Source organism: Sciurus vulgaris (assembly GCF_902686455.1).
Source record: "Sciurus vulgaris genome assembly, chromosome: 11".
In the NCBI taxonomy this organism is placed as follows: Eukaryota; Metazoa; Chordata; class Mammalia; order Rodentia; family Sciuridae; genus Sciurus; species Sciurus vulgaris.
The window spans coordinates 52,235,456-52,253,326 of NC_136472.1; the positions used below are offsets into that span (position 1 = coordinate 52,235,456).

Below are 17,871 nucleotides of genomic sequence, written 5' to 3' on the forward strand. Positions count from 1 at the left end.
AGTTGAGCTGACTTCACTCTTTAAACTTCACTGCTCAAGTATGTAGGCCCTGAGTTCGATCCCCAGTACTGATTAAAAAAAAAAAAAAAAAAAAAAAAAAAAAAAAAAGATTTCTAATCTCAAAACAGATGACCGGGCGATCAGACGAAGACTCTCGGAACTGGGATCCAGACTCTGACTGTGCAGCAGAGAGAACCACAGACCCCTGCCTCCCACTTATCCCAAGATCGAGAAGTGAGCATGGGCTTGATTTATAGCTGCAAGGCTCTGGAGACAAACTGGGGCCTTTCCTCAGGCTGGGAATCTTATTTCACTTTTGGATCTCAAACACTGCTGGCCCACCAGGGGTGTCCCTGCCAGTGTGTCTGTCTCACTCTGCAGTTACTTCAGGATTAAGAGGAAAGGTCAAAACCTCCCTTTTTCAGGGAGTTTTCTTATCGGGGCACTGGGGACTTGGGAAGGGATGCAGTGATTCTTTGAAGGCTTGCATAAACTCTTGACGTGCAATCAGCTCCCAGCTGGACACATTCGCTGAGTCCTCGCAGATGTTCATCCAGGCTGAGGTGTTGTTCTCTGTCTCTAGACCACAGGTAAGCAGCCTCCTCCCTCAGATGATTCCTTCCCACTAATCATTCTGCAAGGCTTGCTTGCAGACCAGGATGGCTAATTTTTTGTGTCTACTAGGTTAGGCCCTGATACTCAGACATTTGGTCAAGCCCTAGTTGAGATGTTCTATGGAGTTATTTTTAAAATGAGCTTAACGTACTAGAGATTGAACACAGGGGTGCTCTACCACTGAGCTACATACCTACCACTTTTTATTTTTTATTTTGAGATAGCATCTCACTATGTTGCTGAGTCTGGCCTTGAACTTGAAACCCTCCTGAATCAGTCTGCCAAATTGCTGAGATTATGAGTGTGCACCACCATGCTTGGCTCAAATCAGTATACTTTGAATAAAAAAGATTACTATCCATAACGTGTGGGGGTTTTATCCAATCAGTTGAGGGCTTTAAGAGAAAAAGACTGATATCCCTCTGAGGAAGAAGGAATTCTGCCTCCAGACTGCCTTTGGACTTGAATTGCAATACTCGTTCTTTCCAGCCTATCAGCCTGCCTTAAGATTTTTGGACATGCCAGTCTCCACCACTGGCAATTCCTTAAAGTCAATCGATCAATCAATCAATCTTTCTCTTTCAAATGTAAATCGAAACTGCACTGAGATTCCATCTCACTCCAGTCAGGATGTGGGGAAAATGGTACATTTATACATTGCTGGTGGGACAGCAAATTGGTGCAACCGCTCTGGAAAGCAGTACGAAGATTCCTCAGAAAACTTGGTATGGACCCACCATTTGACTCAGCCATCCCACTCCTCAGTTTATACCAGAAGGACTTAAAATCAGCATATTACAGTGACGCAGTCACATCAATGTATAGAGCAGCTCAGTTCACAAGAGCTGAACTGTGGAACCAACCTAGATCTCTTTCAACAGATGAATGGATAAAGAAATTGTATTATATATATACACAATAGAATATTACTCAGCCTTAAAGAAGAATGAAATTATGGTATTCACAGGAAAATGGATGGAACTGGAGAATATTATGCTAAGCAAAAAAAGTCAACCCCAAAGACCCAAAGGCCAAATGTTTTCTCTGATATGTGGATGTTAATTCACAAAAAGGGGGTGGGGATAGCGGTCCTATGGATTAGACAGAGGGGAGTGAAGGGGGGTTTATGGGGATAGGAATGATAGTAGAATGAATTGGACATTATTACCTATGTGCATATGTGATTACTCGACCTGTGTAATTCTATATCATGTACAACCAGAAGAACAAGAAGTTGTACTCATTTATGATGTGTCAAAATGCATTCTACGGTCATGTATAACTAATTAGAACAAATAAAAAGATAAAAAGAAGTTACTAACCCAATGAAATCTGTGATGCCTTTGCCAAAAATACCCCCCCTCCAAAAAAAAAGCAACACAAAAAATCTTTCTCTTTCCACACACTCTGCTGGTTCTGTTCTACAGAACCTGGACTAATGCTCTGATCCATTCTAGAGCTATTTGTGCTCAAGAATAAGAAACAGCATGACATCATCTTAGTAAGTGTACTTGGTAGGATAAAAGAATAAAAAGGCAAGTAGATCCAATAATTCCAAGGCTACAGGGAGCCATTCTATGTGTGCCAAATACTTTGTAAATACACTCTCCTTTGCTCCTCATCACACACCTGCCATTTAACATACGGGAAACAGAGGCACAGGGAAGGAAGCCACTCCCCCAAGAAAGGAACATAGCAAGCAGGTTGGCTGTCTTAAGGTTCATCTATTACGCCATGCCTTCAGAACACCCGATGGGAGGAGGGTCGTGAGGTCTCAACAACACTTCAGTTTCTTTTCTTGATCTGAGCCCAGGCACATATGGCCTTCCTTTGGAGTATTTCAACATGGGCACACTGTCCCAGGGCCCAAATACTCCCCGCCTCATCCGATGTTTCCTTTCAGATTCACCTCCCCTCCAACTTGGTCTTCTCCAGCATTGCCATCATAAATCTGCGGAGTCAGTCTAGCTGCTGGCCCTGGAAAAACAACTGGGAAGGGGATTTGCGACCCGAGGGACCAACATGCTTAAGAGAAAAATAAATCTGAACCGAGTGTCCTATATGACGGCTGCACAAAAGGATGATAGGAAAAGCAGGGGACTCTGGGGGCAACCCATGACACTCGGTCCTCTCTTTTCAAGATGCATTTATGTTGCAAAGCATTGAGGAGAGAAAGGAGATGCCTGCAGACTATTACCCTCCAGAGAAGAGGGTGGCCCAGAGAGTGCAGGAGGGCACCGTGTTTGTCAGCTGTGACAAATACCTGAGAAAAACAACTAAAAGAAGAGAGATTTTATTTTGGCTCTTGATTTCAGAGGATTTAGTGTGTGGTCGGCTGGCTCCATTGCTTTGGCCTAAGGTGAAGCAGTACATCAATAGCAGCAGAGTGGGGTAGAGGGAAGTTGCTTAACTCATGGAAACAGAGAAGCAGTGGGTGAGGAAAGGGCGAGGGATAAGACATGGGCCCCCAGGGCATGCCCCAAGGGACCCACCTCCTTCAACAAGATTCCCCCTCCTAGGACTCCTACTGCCTCCCAATAATGAATTCAGCTTTGAATCCCTCAATGGATTAATCCACCAATAGGGTCAGATCCAATCACTTTCCCAAATATCCCCCAAAGCTCCACCTCTGGACATTGTTGCACTGGGGACCAAGTCTTCAACACATGAGCCCACAAGGCACCATCACATGGAAAGGTCAGCATGCAAAGGGAAGGAAATAACAAAAGGGGAGGCCACCTTTCATCTTCTCATGGGCTTCAAACAATTAAGTACCATTTACATCTTGGACCTTTGTTTTATTTTTACAGTAAAATGAACTTCATATGAAAATAATATCATATAAAGCCCATATAGTATAAAGTCCCACACTTGAGACTGGGAGTCAGGGGTCCTCCTTGCACATTCCTCTCTTGGGGGAATGGCTTCCTTTCCTGAGACTGTTTCCCATATGTGAATGGCAGGTGTGTGATGAGGAGCAAAGGAGAGACCAGGAGTCATGTAAGACACACTGTGTACACAAGGGCGAATACCCACTAGCCCCCACTGCCATCTGTCTGTGCAGAGCTACCGGCTCCCTGCACGTATGAGCACCTTTCAGTGAGAGTGGGCTCAGGGGTCCCAGCTGTACCAGAGGGGAAAATTCAATGACCAGATGTCGTACACACCTTAAGGATTCTCAAATGGTCTGGTCTAGAGAACAAATCGCAGCCTGCCTCCTCTTGCCCATGACACCCCAGGGCACAGCCACGGAGACACTTGTTAAATACCTGTTGACTTGAATCAGCTAGAATGCAGTCTCTGTGGTGTAGAAGGTGGACCTGAGGTGGAATTTCCCTGGGTAAAACACCTAGAGCCAATTTGAGTAATGCTCGGATGCCGACGCAGGCGTGTGGACATTGTGTACTGATGAAGAGCCCCGAGAAGGGCAGGGAGTCTGTTGCAACCAGACAGCAGTCTAGACGGCTGGTGGGAAAAAGAAGAGGAGGCTTGCTAGGCATGACTACCTCTAGCGGGGCTCTCGACCGGGCGTGGGTGGAGTGAGTAGTGTTCTCATTTCCCCTGTGTCTATCAGTCCTGGTCCTAGCTCAACCCCCACTCCAAGGAGAGGTCTCGCCAGCTTCCCACCAACTGGGGCGTGGGGTAAGCCATGGTGGGAGAGGATTAAATATATCAAGCATGTCTTCCTTGCACTGGGCACTCTCTTTCTCTGGGGGTTGGCACACCCTCATCATTACTAGGATGACCTGGAAGGGTCCCCGGAGCCCCAGGCTCTGTATTGCACTATTTCTCTGTCACCCCATTTAGGCGGCACTGCAATTCCACGCGTTAGTATTCTTATTTGCAGGTAAGGACAGCTAGCTTCCCAGAAGGATAAAGTGAGTGAGGACACAAAGGTCTCCACACCGGGGCTGGGGTTGTGGCTCAGTGGTAGAGTGCTTACCTAACATGTGTGAGGCACTTGGGTTTGATTTTCAGCACCACGTATAAATAAATAAATAAATAAACAAATATTCAACCACAACTAAAAATTTATATATTAAAAAAAAAAAAAAAAAAAAAAGTTCTCCACAGGACCTGCATGACTTCTAGTTCTATCCAGAGTCCCATTTTGCTTGCCTCTGGAGGTTAACATGTATCACCACTTGAAAGCAGGCCAGCCTGCCCCTGGGATCCTGGGCTTCTCTGGGGCAAGAACTGGAAGACTATAAGACTTAAACAACCAGCCAGTCCTGGTGGATGTGGCCTGAGGCCTGTGGCCACTTAGGTACTGGTGAGCAAAAGGGAAAGTTGGAAAGGAATGGGGTGCGGGGGTTGAGAACAAATGAGCACCCCAGGGGCTACAAAGGTTGGAACTGCGAACAAATCTTTTCAGGATCTTCCATGCTCTCTAACTGGCCCCCAAGTCAGGTGTGCTTCACATAAGTTTTTGCTACCCCACAGCACGTCTGTTCCCAGGGCCTCTGTAACAGCTTCTGATCTGACCAAAGCCCCTCCTACCTTGAATCTTCAATCCCTCCCCATTCTCAAGATACCATCCCTACTCAAGTATTCTAATGCCACTGTACTTGACCTTGGTCAGCCAGGATCCTTACTTCATGTCCCAATGGATCTCTCAGCTTCCTAGGCTCGCCATCGTACACTGACCGATGCTGGCTGTCACATGACCTTCCCTCCACAGCACTGGGATCTTATACCATACTTCATTTCTTCACAGGGCTCTTCTCCAGTAAACATGGTTTTAATCCTGGTCTCTGCCTGGCACCCTCCCCAACAGTGGAACACAGGAGGCTTGGCGCACTGTGGAACTTCTCCAGGATGTGGGTTCTCCTCTGGTAAGACTGCCTACCCAGCTGCTGATAAGGGATGACAGATTCTCCACACTCAGTAAGTTAAGTGGATCCACCTTGGATGGGAGAAAAGCGCAGGCCATGCTGCTCCAGCCACCAGGGATGACTTGACACTGATAGCAGAGCCATCCATCAGCCCACCACCTATGCTCATGGCAGGGAAAGCTGTCACTTGTTAAGCAATCCTAGAGGAAATCAATCCTGCCCTTCTCTGGACTCTGAGATTGCTGATTCTACCCAGACAGCTGCTCAGGAAAGCAGGGCTCATTGTACCTGCTGAGATATTTACCAACAAGGAAAGGATTAGACAGGGAAAAGTATGGCTTCTGAGAATTTATGCAGCATGAGAGCTGTCTAGGGGGAAACACAGAGGGGAGGAGAGAGGAATGGAAGCACCACCAGAGGAGACTGGCCCAGCCCCATCGCCAACCTAGCGGGTTACCTGGGTCTGCACCTTCTTCTTGGTGCTTCGCTGGACATTTTAAGTATAAGGGGATAGTTGTGCACTTGGGCCAAGTGACTTGCTATGACATAATAAGAAATATAATTTGGTCTCTGTCCCTCATTCCTGCATGGGGTCCCTAAACCCTTAGAATTTACTGAGTGATGGAGTGGGAGTAGTGGTGTCTTTTGTTATTCATAATAAGCCCTTGAGATTTTACTGCCTCATTGATCCTTGGAGGATGGGAGCTGCTGGTCAGAGGAATCCAAACGGAGAGGGGCTGGAGACTGACTTAATCAGGAGAGGCTGGTGATTGGTTTTATCGTGGCTACATGATGGGACCTCACAACCCCTCAACTACGCAGTGCAGACAGCTTCCCATTGGTCACCACATGTAAGTGCTGGGAGCTGGGTTCCCACAGAAACTCCATGTACCCTCAAACCCTGCCCTATGTACACTTCATCTGGCTGCTCATTTGTATCCTTTTTCATAGGCCTAATAACAAACCAGCAATAGTAAGTGAAGCATTCCCCTGAGTTCTGTGATCCATCACAGCAGATTATTGAGCCTGGGGAAGGGATCACGGGGACCCTCAACTTATAGACAAGTTGGACAGAAGTGTGGGTAAACTGGGAGCCCACTAATGGCACCAGAGGCAGGGAGTGGCAGTCTTGTGGGACTGTGCCCTTAGCCTGCAAGGTCAATGGCAACTCTAGGTAGATAGCGTCAGAGCTGAATTGAATTGTGAGACACTCATCTGGCATAGAATCGGTTGGTGTGTAGCTGGAAAAACAATCCCACAGGTTTAAGTGTCTGAGATGTTGTGACTAGAGAAACTGTTCATCTCTTCTTTGGGGCTCCAGATTGGCCTCATGGAACTGAGTCTCTACTGCCCATGACAGCCAAGCTTCCTAATCCCACCAAGACCCGGCTGGCAGCCTGAACTTCCTGAGCCTTCGAGGAGCCCACAAGTCCAGATCATTGCAAGGGGATCAGCCCAGAGAAACAGGAACCTATCCTTTTCAAATCAGAGATGGCTGTTACACCCTGATGGAACCTGCCAGAAATTGGGGTCTTTCAGGACAGACTCTCCTCAAATCATTTATCTTGGCCCCAGGCTGTGTTCTGGCTTCCTCTCCTATCAGTTTGCCAGGAACAACAGCCTGCCAGAGCAGCTCCTAGTCTGGCCTGGAAGGACAGAGGGAAAGAGTCACCAGATAAGAAAGTCTCCCATGCTGTCCAGGCCCCTTTTTGCTCCTTGCTGCATCCTATGCTGCCTTGGTGAGGAATACCTCACACATTTGTCCCATGATGATCAAGGGAGGAAGGAAAAGAGGATCAGACCCCTCTGTCTTCCGCTAAACTAGTTGGACAAATGGCCTGAGGTGCTCACACCTCTTTTTCCTACACTGTCAATGTCAGGCTCACCAGGATGGAGGTGGTGCTAAGATCTGAAATAATCAGATGGCAAGACAGGGCCACGAAGAGGGAGGAAGATCATGTAGCCAGATCCTCAAGCTCAAAGAGGCCTCAATCTCAGGCACCTATCCATTTAGAGGGAAAAACATTTCCTTATTTAAGGTCAGTTTTAGCTTACCCAACAAATTCCACTGACTAGGTACAGCCAATGGAGATATATAAGCACTGGGGATAGGTGTGACCTGAACCTTCAGAGCATGTGACAGGTATGGGTTTTGTTCTCTTCTCTCTCTCACATGTATGTATAGGCATATAAATGTGTATTGCACGCATACACATACATACGCATATGCACTTGGTAATTTTGGTGTGGTGCCACAGTGCTATCACAGATACCTCAAGTATCAGGGGATCCCAGAGAAGAGTTACCATGCCTGCTCGGATGAAATCAGAGAAGTCTTCAGAGAGGAGGTAACCTGGTAACAATGAAGGGAATGGTACAGGGCATTACAAGAGCAAATGGTGTTTCAAATCATAAAACTCCTGGTATGGGCTGAAACAGTGCGACTCCCTCAAATTCCTACATTGCAGCCCCGACTCCGGTGTGATGTTATTAGGAGGTGGGGCTTTTGGGAAGCAATCAACTTTAGATAAGGTCACAAGGTAGAGACTTCAGGATGGGATTAGTGTCTTTGTAAGATGAGGAAGATATACCAGTGTCCTTTCTCTACCAAATGAGGCCACAGTAAGAAGGTCGCCATCTACAAGTTGGGAAAAGTGCCTTCACCAGATCCTGGCCCTTTCAGACCTTCCAGTCTCCAAAACTAAGAAATAAACTTCTGCAGCCTGGGGGATAGTCTTGTGGCATTTTGTCATAGTAAGCTGCCTGAGCTGCACCCTGACATATTTATGCAACAGGTAATTCATCAGAGATGGCTCCTCCATCCAGCAGGGGTCTGTGCTCATGTCTGTTGATAGAGTAACCCCTGCCACCAAGTCACCACTGAAGACCAGACTGCTCAGGACCATGCTTCCCCTTCCACACTGTCAGGCCACATTTGAAGTGCAGCTTCCTTAGCCCAGGATGCCACCAGCAGGGAGTCTTGACCCAATACCATGATGGCTACAGTCAAAAGCAGCAGAAGGCACAGCACTGCATCCTGCACTGGCCGCTAGAGGGACACGCACAGGCTCAGGCTGAGCAGCTTTTCTCCAAGTATTCTATGAAGAGAACCATGGAGTTCCACAGTGGGTGGTGGGAAGTTACCCAAGCCCAAGGTCCTGCCAGGCCAGACACCAAGAATATGCAACACCTGTCCTGTGCTTAGAACCATAACAGGCACTGGCTACCTTTTGGGAGCTCCAAGTTTAATGGAGAAAAGACAGACAGACAGACTGAGAAACACGTTTCTTGAGCATTTTGGACTGTTTGTCAGGTGCTAAGTGCTCTACCTGCAATTTTCAAAGGTTAAGAACTTGTTCCAGATCACCTGGCACAGCCAGAATTAAATCTCAAGTCCCTTAAAACTATGGACACCAGTCAGTCCTCAAACACTTCACATGCAACATGATAAGCTTACACATGCTCTAGGTAAGAACCAAAGCCACCAGAAACACACAAGGCGGGGCTGACTCTGACTGAGGGAGTCTAGGAGGACACTGCAGGGGAGAGGTGTTTTTCTGGGTTCAGTCTGATGGGCCCCTGGGGAAAGGAATTCCAGGCAGAAAGCAGGCACAGAGCTTTGCAAATGCTGGAGACAGCCTCTGCTGATGGCTGGTGGCCTACAGCAGTGAAAGGTGCAGAGCCTCGGGGTGCGGGGATGTGGCCAGGAGCAATCAAGGGAAGCAAAGGCCACTAACAGCCTCCCATGTTCCATTACAGAGTTCAGGTCTGTTCCCAAAGGCTCTGGGAAGCTATTAAAGCTTCTTATTGGCAGAAAATTTCAGATATGAAGTTCAAATGGTCATTTTTCTTTCTCCCATGAAGTGATGCATATTTATACTTTGGAAGACTATACAAACATCTCAGTGCTCTCTTAGAAAATAAAATCTTTCAAAACATATGGACGCTGAGTCTGTCCCTTTAATTTTATTCTGTAGCACGTGGCACGCTGAAATTTTAGAATGTGAGTAAGGAATTGACGAGATTAAAACTTAATCAGAGACATCTTCATCTGTCATTTTAATTTTTTTCCACCACAGCCAATACACAACTTATCAATCTCATAATAAAAGTAGTGACTGGGCTGGGGTTGAAACTCAGTGGTACAGTGCTTACCTCACACGCGTAGGGCACTGGGTTCGATCCTCAGTACCACATACATAAATAAAAAAAAAAGGTATCCACCTACAACTAAAAATAACTGAAAAATAAAAAGAAGGAGTGGTGAGATCAGATGACAGCTTGTAAAGTACTTAGACACGCCTGGCATAAACTTAAGTGCCATACAGGGGTTTGATAAACACACACATACAAAGACAGAGAGGCATTTTCCATCAAGTTCTGAGCTCAACTCCATGCTGATAAAGTAACTTCTCTCCTGCCTTAGTGAGAACTGAAGGATGCACCCAGGTGAAGAACATAAGCTAGAGATGTCAAGAGATGGCTGCTACACTGAGCTGAGACACAGTCTTTAAAAAAAAAAAAAAAAAAAACAAATATCTTAGGCTTTTAAAAACTAGAGTTTTTCTGAATGCACAGTGGTCAACTGTTGCAAAAATGTTCCTCAAAGAGACTTGGCACTGATTGATCTATTATTACTCATATATGAAGACTAGGTTTTCACTAAGTCAAATACCCAAAATGTAAATTTTCATCATTTCATTGTTTCCAAGTGTCTGAATGTTTGAGGTCAATATGACCTCTAGATCCTGGATGAAATTTTGTGTCTTAATTAGATATTTGTCATTAATATGATACAACCTCGAAGAGAAATCCCACTGTAGAAGGTTAGAAACCATGTTTACTAGGGGATGGGATGTAGTTCAATGGTAGAGCAACCCTGAGTTCAATCCTCAGTACCAGAAATGATAATAAAATCAAAATCTAAATTTAAAAAACCCCACATGTAGTGCTTCAAGGCTTAAGGGAATTAAACAACATGCCTAATGTCTCAGGGCCTAAGTTATGGTCTACCTGATACCTCTGCTTTTCCTCTATTCCATCAGTTGCCTCAACAATGACTGACTTATCAGATTCTGAAGAATGAATAAGTGACCAGCTTTTCAATGCTTACAACCTTGTCATATCTATATACAGAAAAAGACATCAATAGGAAAGACATGAAATGACCTGCCTCGAACCCAGCATGTAACGGCCAAAGCTGACATTCACCAGTATATCTGCAGATGGACACATGCTTAACAAGTGTCCTAGAATAATACAAGTAGAAGGAGCATTAAGTGTCATCTGGGCTATAGTTATTTTGAAGGTAAATTTCTGCAGTAAAAGGAGCAGGGGAAGAAAAAACAGACCAAAGTTCTCGGATTTCAGTAATTGGGTGGTTTGCTTACATTTCTGCACTTTTATCTACACTTGCTTTAAGCACTATCTCACATGCTAAAAATGTAAGCTCTGCAGAGCAAGAACTGAAATGTAAACACTTGGGTTTTTTTTAGCAAGGGAAAGGCTCTGGTTTGGGTGGCCAGAGAAACCAGTTTCTCTCTGTGACACCACTAAGCTAGAGTATGGAGTGTCCCAATGTCTCCACCTTGTGGACATTGTCAATACTACATCAAAATTAATTCACTGACCAGTTAGCATTAAGACTAGTCCAGCAATAAAATGAGGTCTTTGTTACAGTTATACAAAAGAGTCAAAGTAATTAGAATTTTAGAGTAGTACATTAGGTTGAGAATTGATAATGATAAATTTGAGGTCATGCTAGACACCAAAAGTCTTCTAAACAATTATAAAAGATTAAATTGTGTGCAATTTGGTTTTATGAATAGGTGTATATTACTATTCTTCATGTTTATGGAAAACTAGGAGTGCAAAATGATGCCCTAAGTTGATCAGATCACTTAATTTATCAGAGCATCAGCTTCCCCAAGTCATTCTAGGTAGGAGAAATTTGTTATATCATTAAGAATTTGGTGGCTCTCATTTTCAAAGATCTTTACTACTACAAAGGAAAACACCTCTGTTACAGCTTGAAATGTCTGGAACGTGGCCCAAAGGCTCCTATGTTGAAGCCTTGGTCCCCAGCTGGTGGTGCTATTGGGAGGTGGTGGAAACTTCTGGGGGCAGGGCCTATGTGGAGGAAGTAAATCACTAGAGGTGTATCCTTGAAGGGGATATCTTGTCCCTGACCGCCTCCTCCCTCTTTCCTTCCTGCCTCCATGAAGTGAGCAGCTTTGCTCCACTACATGCTCCCTGCCATGATGTTTGCTTCACCACAGGTCCAGAAACAATGGAGCCAAATGATCTTGGACTGATGCCTCTGAAACCATCAGCCAAATAAATCTTTTCTCCTTCAAGTTGATTTATTTCAGGTATTTTGTCACAGGAATGGAACGTTGATTAGCACAACCTTTATGCCTATGCTCCTAATTAAATAAAAGAACAATTTTAGTCATATACAGGTAGAACTACGCAAAATTTTAAAACTTTTGAGATAAACTAGCACTTGTGCTAATTCAATGCAGCAGAATGGTGCTAGGCAAGAGAGTTCCATATGGTTAAGAATGAAGGGCTCTCCTGGAGCCACTAGCTGTGGGCTCTGCCTTTTAACAGCTACATTACCATGGCAAGTTATTGGGCTTGCCTTTTTATACTTTAGTTTCCTCATCCATAAAATGGGGATTATGAGCTCATTTACTTCAAAAGACTGCTGTGAGGACAGAACAAGATAATACGTGTGGAGCACCAGCACCATGCTTGACACATCACAGGGGAGTTGGCTACCATTAAAATGATGAAAATACTGACTCACCCCTGGGGTTCCCGATCACCATTTTCATGGAAATGAGTGGCATGATTATACTATTCCTGATTTTTTTCTTATCTGCAATTTTTATCATAAACATTCAAAGGTGGAAAAGATCTTGGAGAACTTTTGGACAAGTCATGGTGATAGATTAAGAAGTCTCAGTCAAGTGAAATAAAGAAATGTATCTTAAGTTTATGCGGTGATCTCAAAGTGAAGTCACAAACAGGAACCAGGCCTCACACTACACAAAGTCGTCACATGTCATCTAGAAGGTCCTTTCATCACTATCCTTAGCTTTACACATGAACAAATCAAGACACTGGGAGGTTAGGGTTTGTCCCTCCATTCACCTGCCCATGTGCTCTTTAATTCAGCATTATTTATAAGCACCTATTGTGTTCACTGCAGTAGTGATTCAGTGGTGAAGAAGCAAGACAATACTCCAACTTCATGGTGCAGCAAGTTTCAAGCACAAGAGAGCAGGGAAGCAATAAAATATATTCAGGACAATTTTGAATAGCGACAAGCTTCGAAAAGAGGCTGGTACAGGGTGACAGAGGTAACGAGCAGAGGGCAGGACACAAACTACTTCAATTGTGTAGTCAAGAAGGGCTCCTCCTTGGAGGTGCCGACTGGCAGCAATTGGGAGCTAGCCGTGCAAAGATCTGGAAGCAGAGTTCAAGAACGGAAAGCTGGGGTTGTGGCTCAGTTGTAGAGCACTTGCCTAGAATGTGTGAGGCCCTGGGTTCGATCCTCAGCACTACATTAAAAAAAAAAAAAAAAAAACATAGATCAATAATATAAAAGATATTGTGTTCATCTACAAAAATAAATAAATAGAAGAATCTAGGACCAGAAACAGAGTACAAAGGCTGAGTTTTGGAAGACAGAAGAATGGAAGGGACAGCTGCAGGGAGAAAGCAAGGTGGGGGAAGAACAGTTAGGTCCAAGAGGACCCGGTAGGCTGTGCTAAAAGGTGGGGACGCCACCCTCAGTGAAAAGTTTGCTTAAGGGACTGAGGTGGCAAGTTCGTTTTCCAGTGTCATTCTGGCAGTTGGTGGAGGCTTGAGGGTTACTGGCCAAACCTGTCCACCCAGGTCTTCTGACTCAGCTCAGCAGTGATCCCTGCCATGCCACGCAGCCTCCAACACAGGTGGCAGAAACCGAGGCAGGCAGCGCAATCTCCTCTGAACCGAAGTAAGGCCATCTAAAAGGGAAAGCAGGGGCCAAGGCTTCTCCCACTTATCTAAAGGACAGAAGCCCCAGGCACTCACTCACCCGCTGGTAATGTCGTCAGCTCGGATGTTCTTGCTGAGAACGTCCCCATCGCTCATGTAGCCAGGGGCATCCATGCTGATGCCTTCCAGGTCCACCTCATCTCCTGCTTTGTCTGACACATCCACGTGGCAGATGCTGCTGCCCCTGGAGGCCAGCTGCCTCCTCAGGGGGGCGGAGTACACATAGCGGCCGGATTCGGTGCTGATGAACCGGCTGGCGTTGGCTCGAGGTGGGTACCCGTTGCCCATGGAGGGGGCGTCTCCTGCCTGAAGTCGAGGACTGGACTGGCCAAGTCTCCAGGACAGAGGGGTGGGCCTCCCTGTCAAGCTGAGGATGCTACGGCCACTTATCTCTGTGGTGACGTTGGTGTCGAAAGTGGTTTCCAACGTGCTGAAACATGAAAACGACCTGGGTTAGACCCTAACATGCCTAGGAGTCTTTATGGTTTGTAATGCTTTAACTTTTTAGAATTATAAAAAAATTCCTCCTATACAAAATACATAAGAGGCACGAGGTACTATGGGTATTTTCCCTCAGCTAAAAATGAAAAGGGGAAGCTTCACATCTATACAATAATCTGAAGGGGCCAGAGGAGACCTTTTCCTCTGAAACACAGCATAATACGCTGTACCAATGATTTTAACTAACTGGTCTTAACTACTGGAATCTTCTTTCCAATTCAGGAAAGGAAACGGAGAACACTGAACTAACAAAGATGGAGCCTAAACATTCCTAACTGCCCATGTGCTTGAGAATCACTGCTCTCTTCCTCTAAGGAAAGCTGCACCAGTCTATCTGGGGTTCCTAATGCCACATCTCACATCCTCAGTCCTTCCTGACTGAACACAGAGTAGATCTCTGATTCTCTAACCCTCTGAGGTGCATTTCCTCCAGACCTTTGCTTTTCCTACTCTGTCCAAAAAAACCTGAAAGATGGCCAGTGCCAGGGCTGGAGTTCCCTAATAAATCATGTCACAAGGGTGGGAATCTGCCAGGGGACTAAGCTCTTCCTTGGGCCTCAGAAAGACCCTTTTATGCTTCATCATCTTCAGAGCCCTGCACGCACCGTGCATGGTCAAGAAATTCATCTGTATCTCCTTAGAAAAGCAGTCAGCTTTCCCAAGTGGGAATGGAGTGAGATTCTGTCCCGCAGAGAAAAACCACCAAAGCTTTTTCTCCTGTCATAATTATATCCTAGTTCAAGCCAAGAGATCCATCAAAAGTAATGCTGCACCAACATTAAGGCAGTTTTGGTGATTATGGTGGAAAGAGGGATATTTTGTACCTAATCATAGAACCACAGGACCCAGCATCTGGTTGCTTGTCCTTTAAATACCCAAGGGCTTAGGAGGCGCCACCCCAGAGCCTCCAAGTTCATTTGGAAGAGCCTGTTTGGCTCCTGGAGATGTTTTTAATCCCCTCCTCTCCCACTGCCATCCTGGAAGTGGCCTGACTTTCTACATATTGAACCCCTTGGTCCTAGTGAAGATAGATTCCACAGTGATTAACTCCATGTGCCAAATTGCTGATGGGGGAACCTGATGTCTCTTCCCTACACTCATTTATCAAAAAAAAAAAAAAAAAAAAAAAAAAAAAAAAGGAAGAAAGAAAGAAAAAAGAAGAACTGCAACTGGAGAAGCAACAGAGACCTGGGAGTTCAGCAGGGGAAACTGGGACTTCTCTTTGATTTTTTTTTTTGCAGATTGAACCCAGGGCCTTTAGTGCTTTACCCCTGAGCTGCATCCTCAGCCCTTCTCTTTGATTTTCAAAGCCAAACACAAACTGTAAAACCTTGTTATGCCAAAAACACAAAGGATATCCCAGGTGGCGCCCTCTTCAACTTCTTGCTGAACAAAGAAAACAACCTGATAAGTGTTTCCAATGTAATCCATCCAACTAAATCATAGTTAAAACATGATCATAGGTTGTTATAAACATTTCCTTACGTGTCTGATGCACGTGCATGACTAATAATATTGCAGACTGCTGGATATCAGAAGACTGGGGAGGAATTCAAGTTATTCAATTTATCACACAGGTCAGGCACAGTTCACCTGCTCGTTTTAGCGGCAAAATGCAGTTGTGGGAAATAGAAGTAAAGTGAAATTTAAATAGAGCTGCTCCACACATCCTCCATGGAAAGGATTTAATAACCTTTCCCTTTGGGAAGGACTCTTTTTGTTCCCTCCACCTCTCTTTGGCATGTTGTCTGGCCTTCTCTCTGAATGCTAGCACATTTGGGGAGCAAGATTATTTCTTCCACCATTAACTGAATCACTTTGTAGGTGGCAATGAAAACCAGTCTCCCAGCTAGTTCCACAAATCAGCTCACACTGCAGATACCTGTGTGTAACCTGAGTTCCCCGTAAACTGGACATGGTCTCCTCCAAATTCTGCCGCAGATCAGCAATGTTCTTCACTGTCCGCAGCCGCCTAGCCTCAGGATCTTCCCCTGGAAAGATGAGAGTGAAGATTAGTTTAATTTTTAGCCAGGCCTGGTGGCAGACACCTATAATCCCAGCGGCTCAGGAGACTGAGGCAAGAGCATCACAAGTTCAAGGCCAGCCTCAGCAACTTACCGAGCCTCTCAGCAACGTAGCAAGACCCTGTCTCAAAATAAAAAATAAAAAGGGCTGACGGTAAAGCACTCCTGGGTTCAATCTCTTGTACCACTATCCCCACCCCCTGAAAATATAACTTTTTGATAGACCGTGTGGTTCATGAAAGCAGCAAATTTATTTGTGACTATAACAAGTTTCAGGTGTAGGTGCTAAATAAGGATTTGAAAGAGAATGAGTGATTGAAGAGATGCCCAAAGGAGGCTGTTAAATTCATGGAGATTCCTCCAGGTCCCTCTGAAAGTCAGGCAAGTCTGACTTCAGGAAAACATAAAGCACCTACACAGTTTGAGATGTAAACATACTTTTGCATCACCTCCAATGAAGGCAGGTCAGGTTTGAGCACTCTCCAGTCATTTTCTGCCCATCAAAAGTGGTGTGGCACTGTTTTCTCACCTATTGGTGATATACACAGCTGTCTACTGACCCTGCTTTACAAAAAGAGTTCACAGTGGCTCAAGGACCTGCACTTGTCAACCACAAGTGATTCTACAGACAGGTTTGCTTTCTCCCTTGTTAGATGTTCTGTGGCATCTCAAATTCTAACTCCTTGACTTGCTGGCTGCATGATCAGTTGTGGCAGGGCTGCTGGTCTTCTTCTTTCTGATTCTGTCCTCCTAAAATGAGCATGGTAACGGTACTGACCTCAAAGGGCAGCTGGGGAAGCTAAGCAAGCTCAGGCCTGAGATCCCTTTGCATAGTGCCCAATACAAGCACTGAACACATACCAGTTGGTGAAGTAGAGCAGGGAGCCATCGAAAATAGCTGGGCTTCTTTGTGGCAGAACCACAGACTTCCATTCTCTGGACAAGGTTTCCAGGAGACACTTGGCTGGCACTAATGTACCATGAGAAATACACCACCCACAAGTGAGGAAGCCATGTGCCTCTTAGCACAGCCCTTTCAGGTTCTCTGGCTGTGCCATTTCATTCCGTCTCACAAGGGGATGAGGAGGAGGAGGACTATAATCCTGATTAAAGGAATCGAACATTTTCCTCCTCAGAGTAATTTCAGGGAGGGCTGAAAAGCCTGGGGAACCCAAATCAAGGGTCTTGCAAAGTCTATGAGTATTTTCAAGTGTTGAGCAACATTTTAAAAGAAATCTCCCTACGGAATACAGTATGTGTGGGCAGCAGCAAGTGGGTTTTCATTAGATGCCAAGTAGAAGTTCTAGTAACTATCACCAATAGGGCAACGGGGCATCTAAGACATACTGTAGAATTAGACTCCTCTTCTGATAATAACAACTTCCTCGGGTTGTTCCGGCATGGTGGTGCCTGGAGTCTGGAGGATGGAGTCAAGGACAGCCACTGGGCTTTTATGGAGGAAATTCACTACAGTCAACTCTCTAATCTTAAAAGTGCAACTGTTTTCAATTTTCTGCCCCCTTTTAACCCAGAGGAATTGAAAAAGCATTTTTCTCTTATCAGAACAGTGCTTGGATTTCCCTCACAAGTTTTTAAACCATGTATATGTACATATACATTTTTAAAAAAGAAGGCCACGGTGAAGGTCTATTTTATCCCCTTGTGGCCTTGAACAAGTATCTTTGCATGTATCTCCTGGGTCATCAGTTAAATAGCTCTTATTGCCAGTTTGGTCACATTATATCTATGGAAGACTGCCAAAAATGTACTGATCCTTTGGACAGGTCTAGACCCTACAGTGAATATTTATTAGCAAATCTAGGCACAAAAGTTTTCAAATCTAGTAATTA

The 17,871-nt window shown here is 45.1% G+C and overlaps 1 protein-coding gene across 4 annotated transcripts in view; it reads right to left on the reverse strand.

Annotated features, from left to right (window-relative positions):
• The window catches only part of NAV2 (neuron navigator 2), a 693,848-nt gene that overhangs the window by 141,378 nt on the left and 534,599 nt on the right, over positions 1-17,871 (reverse strand). For all 4 annotated transcript variants that reach the window (XM_079101816.1, XM_079101814.1, XM_079101815.1 and 1 more), the window contains 2 exons: positions 15,880-15,988; positions 13,537-13,926 (listed from right to left, as the gene is read on the reverse strand). In XM_079101816.1, the coding sequence (XP_078957942.1) occupies positions 13,537-13,926; positions 15,880-15,988 (499 nt within the window). The remainder of the gene's footprint in view (positions 1-13,536; positions 13,927-15,879; positions 15,989-17,871) is intronic.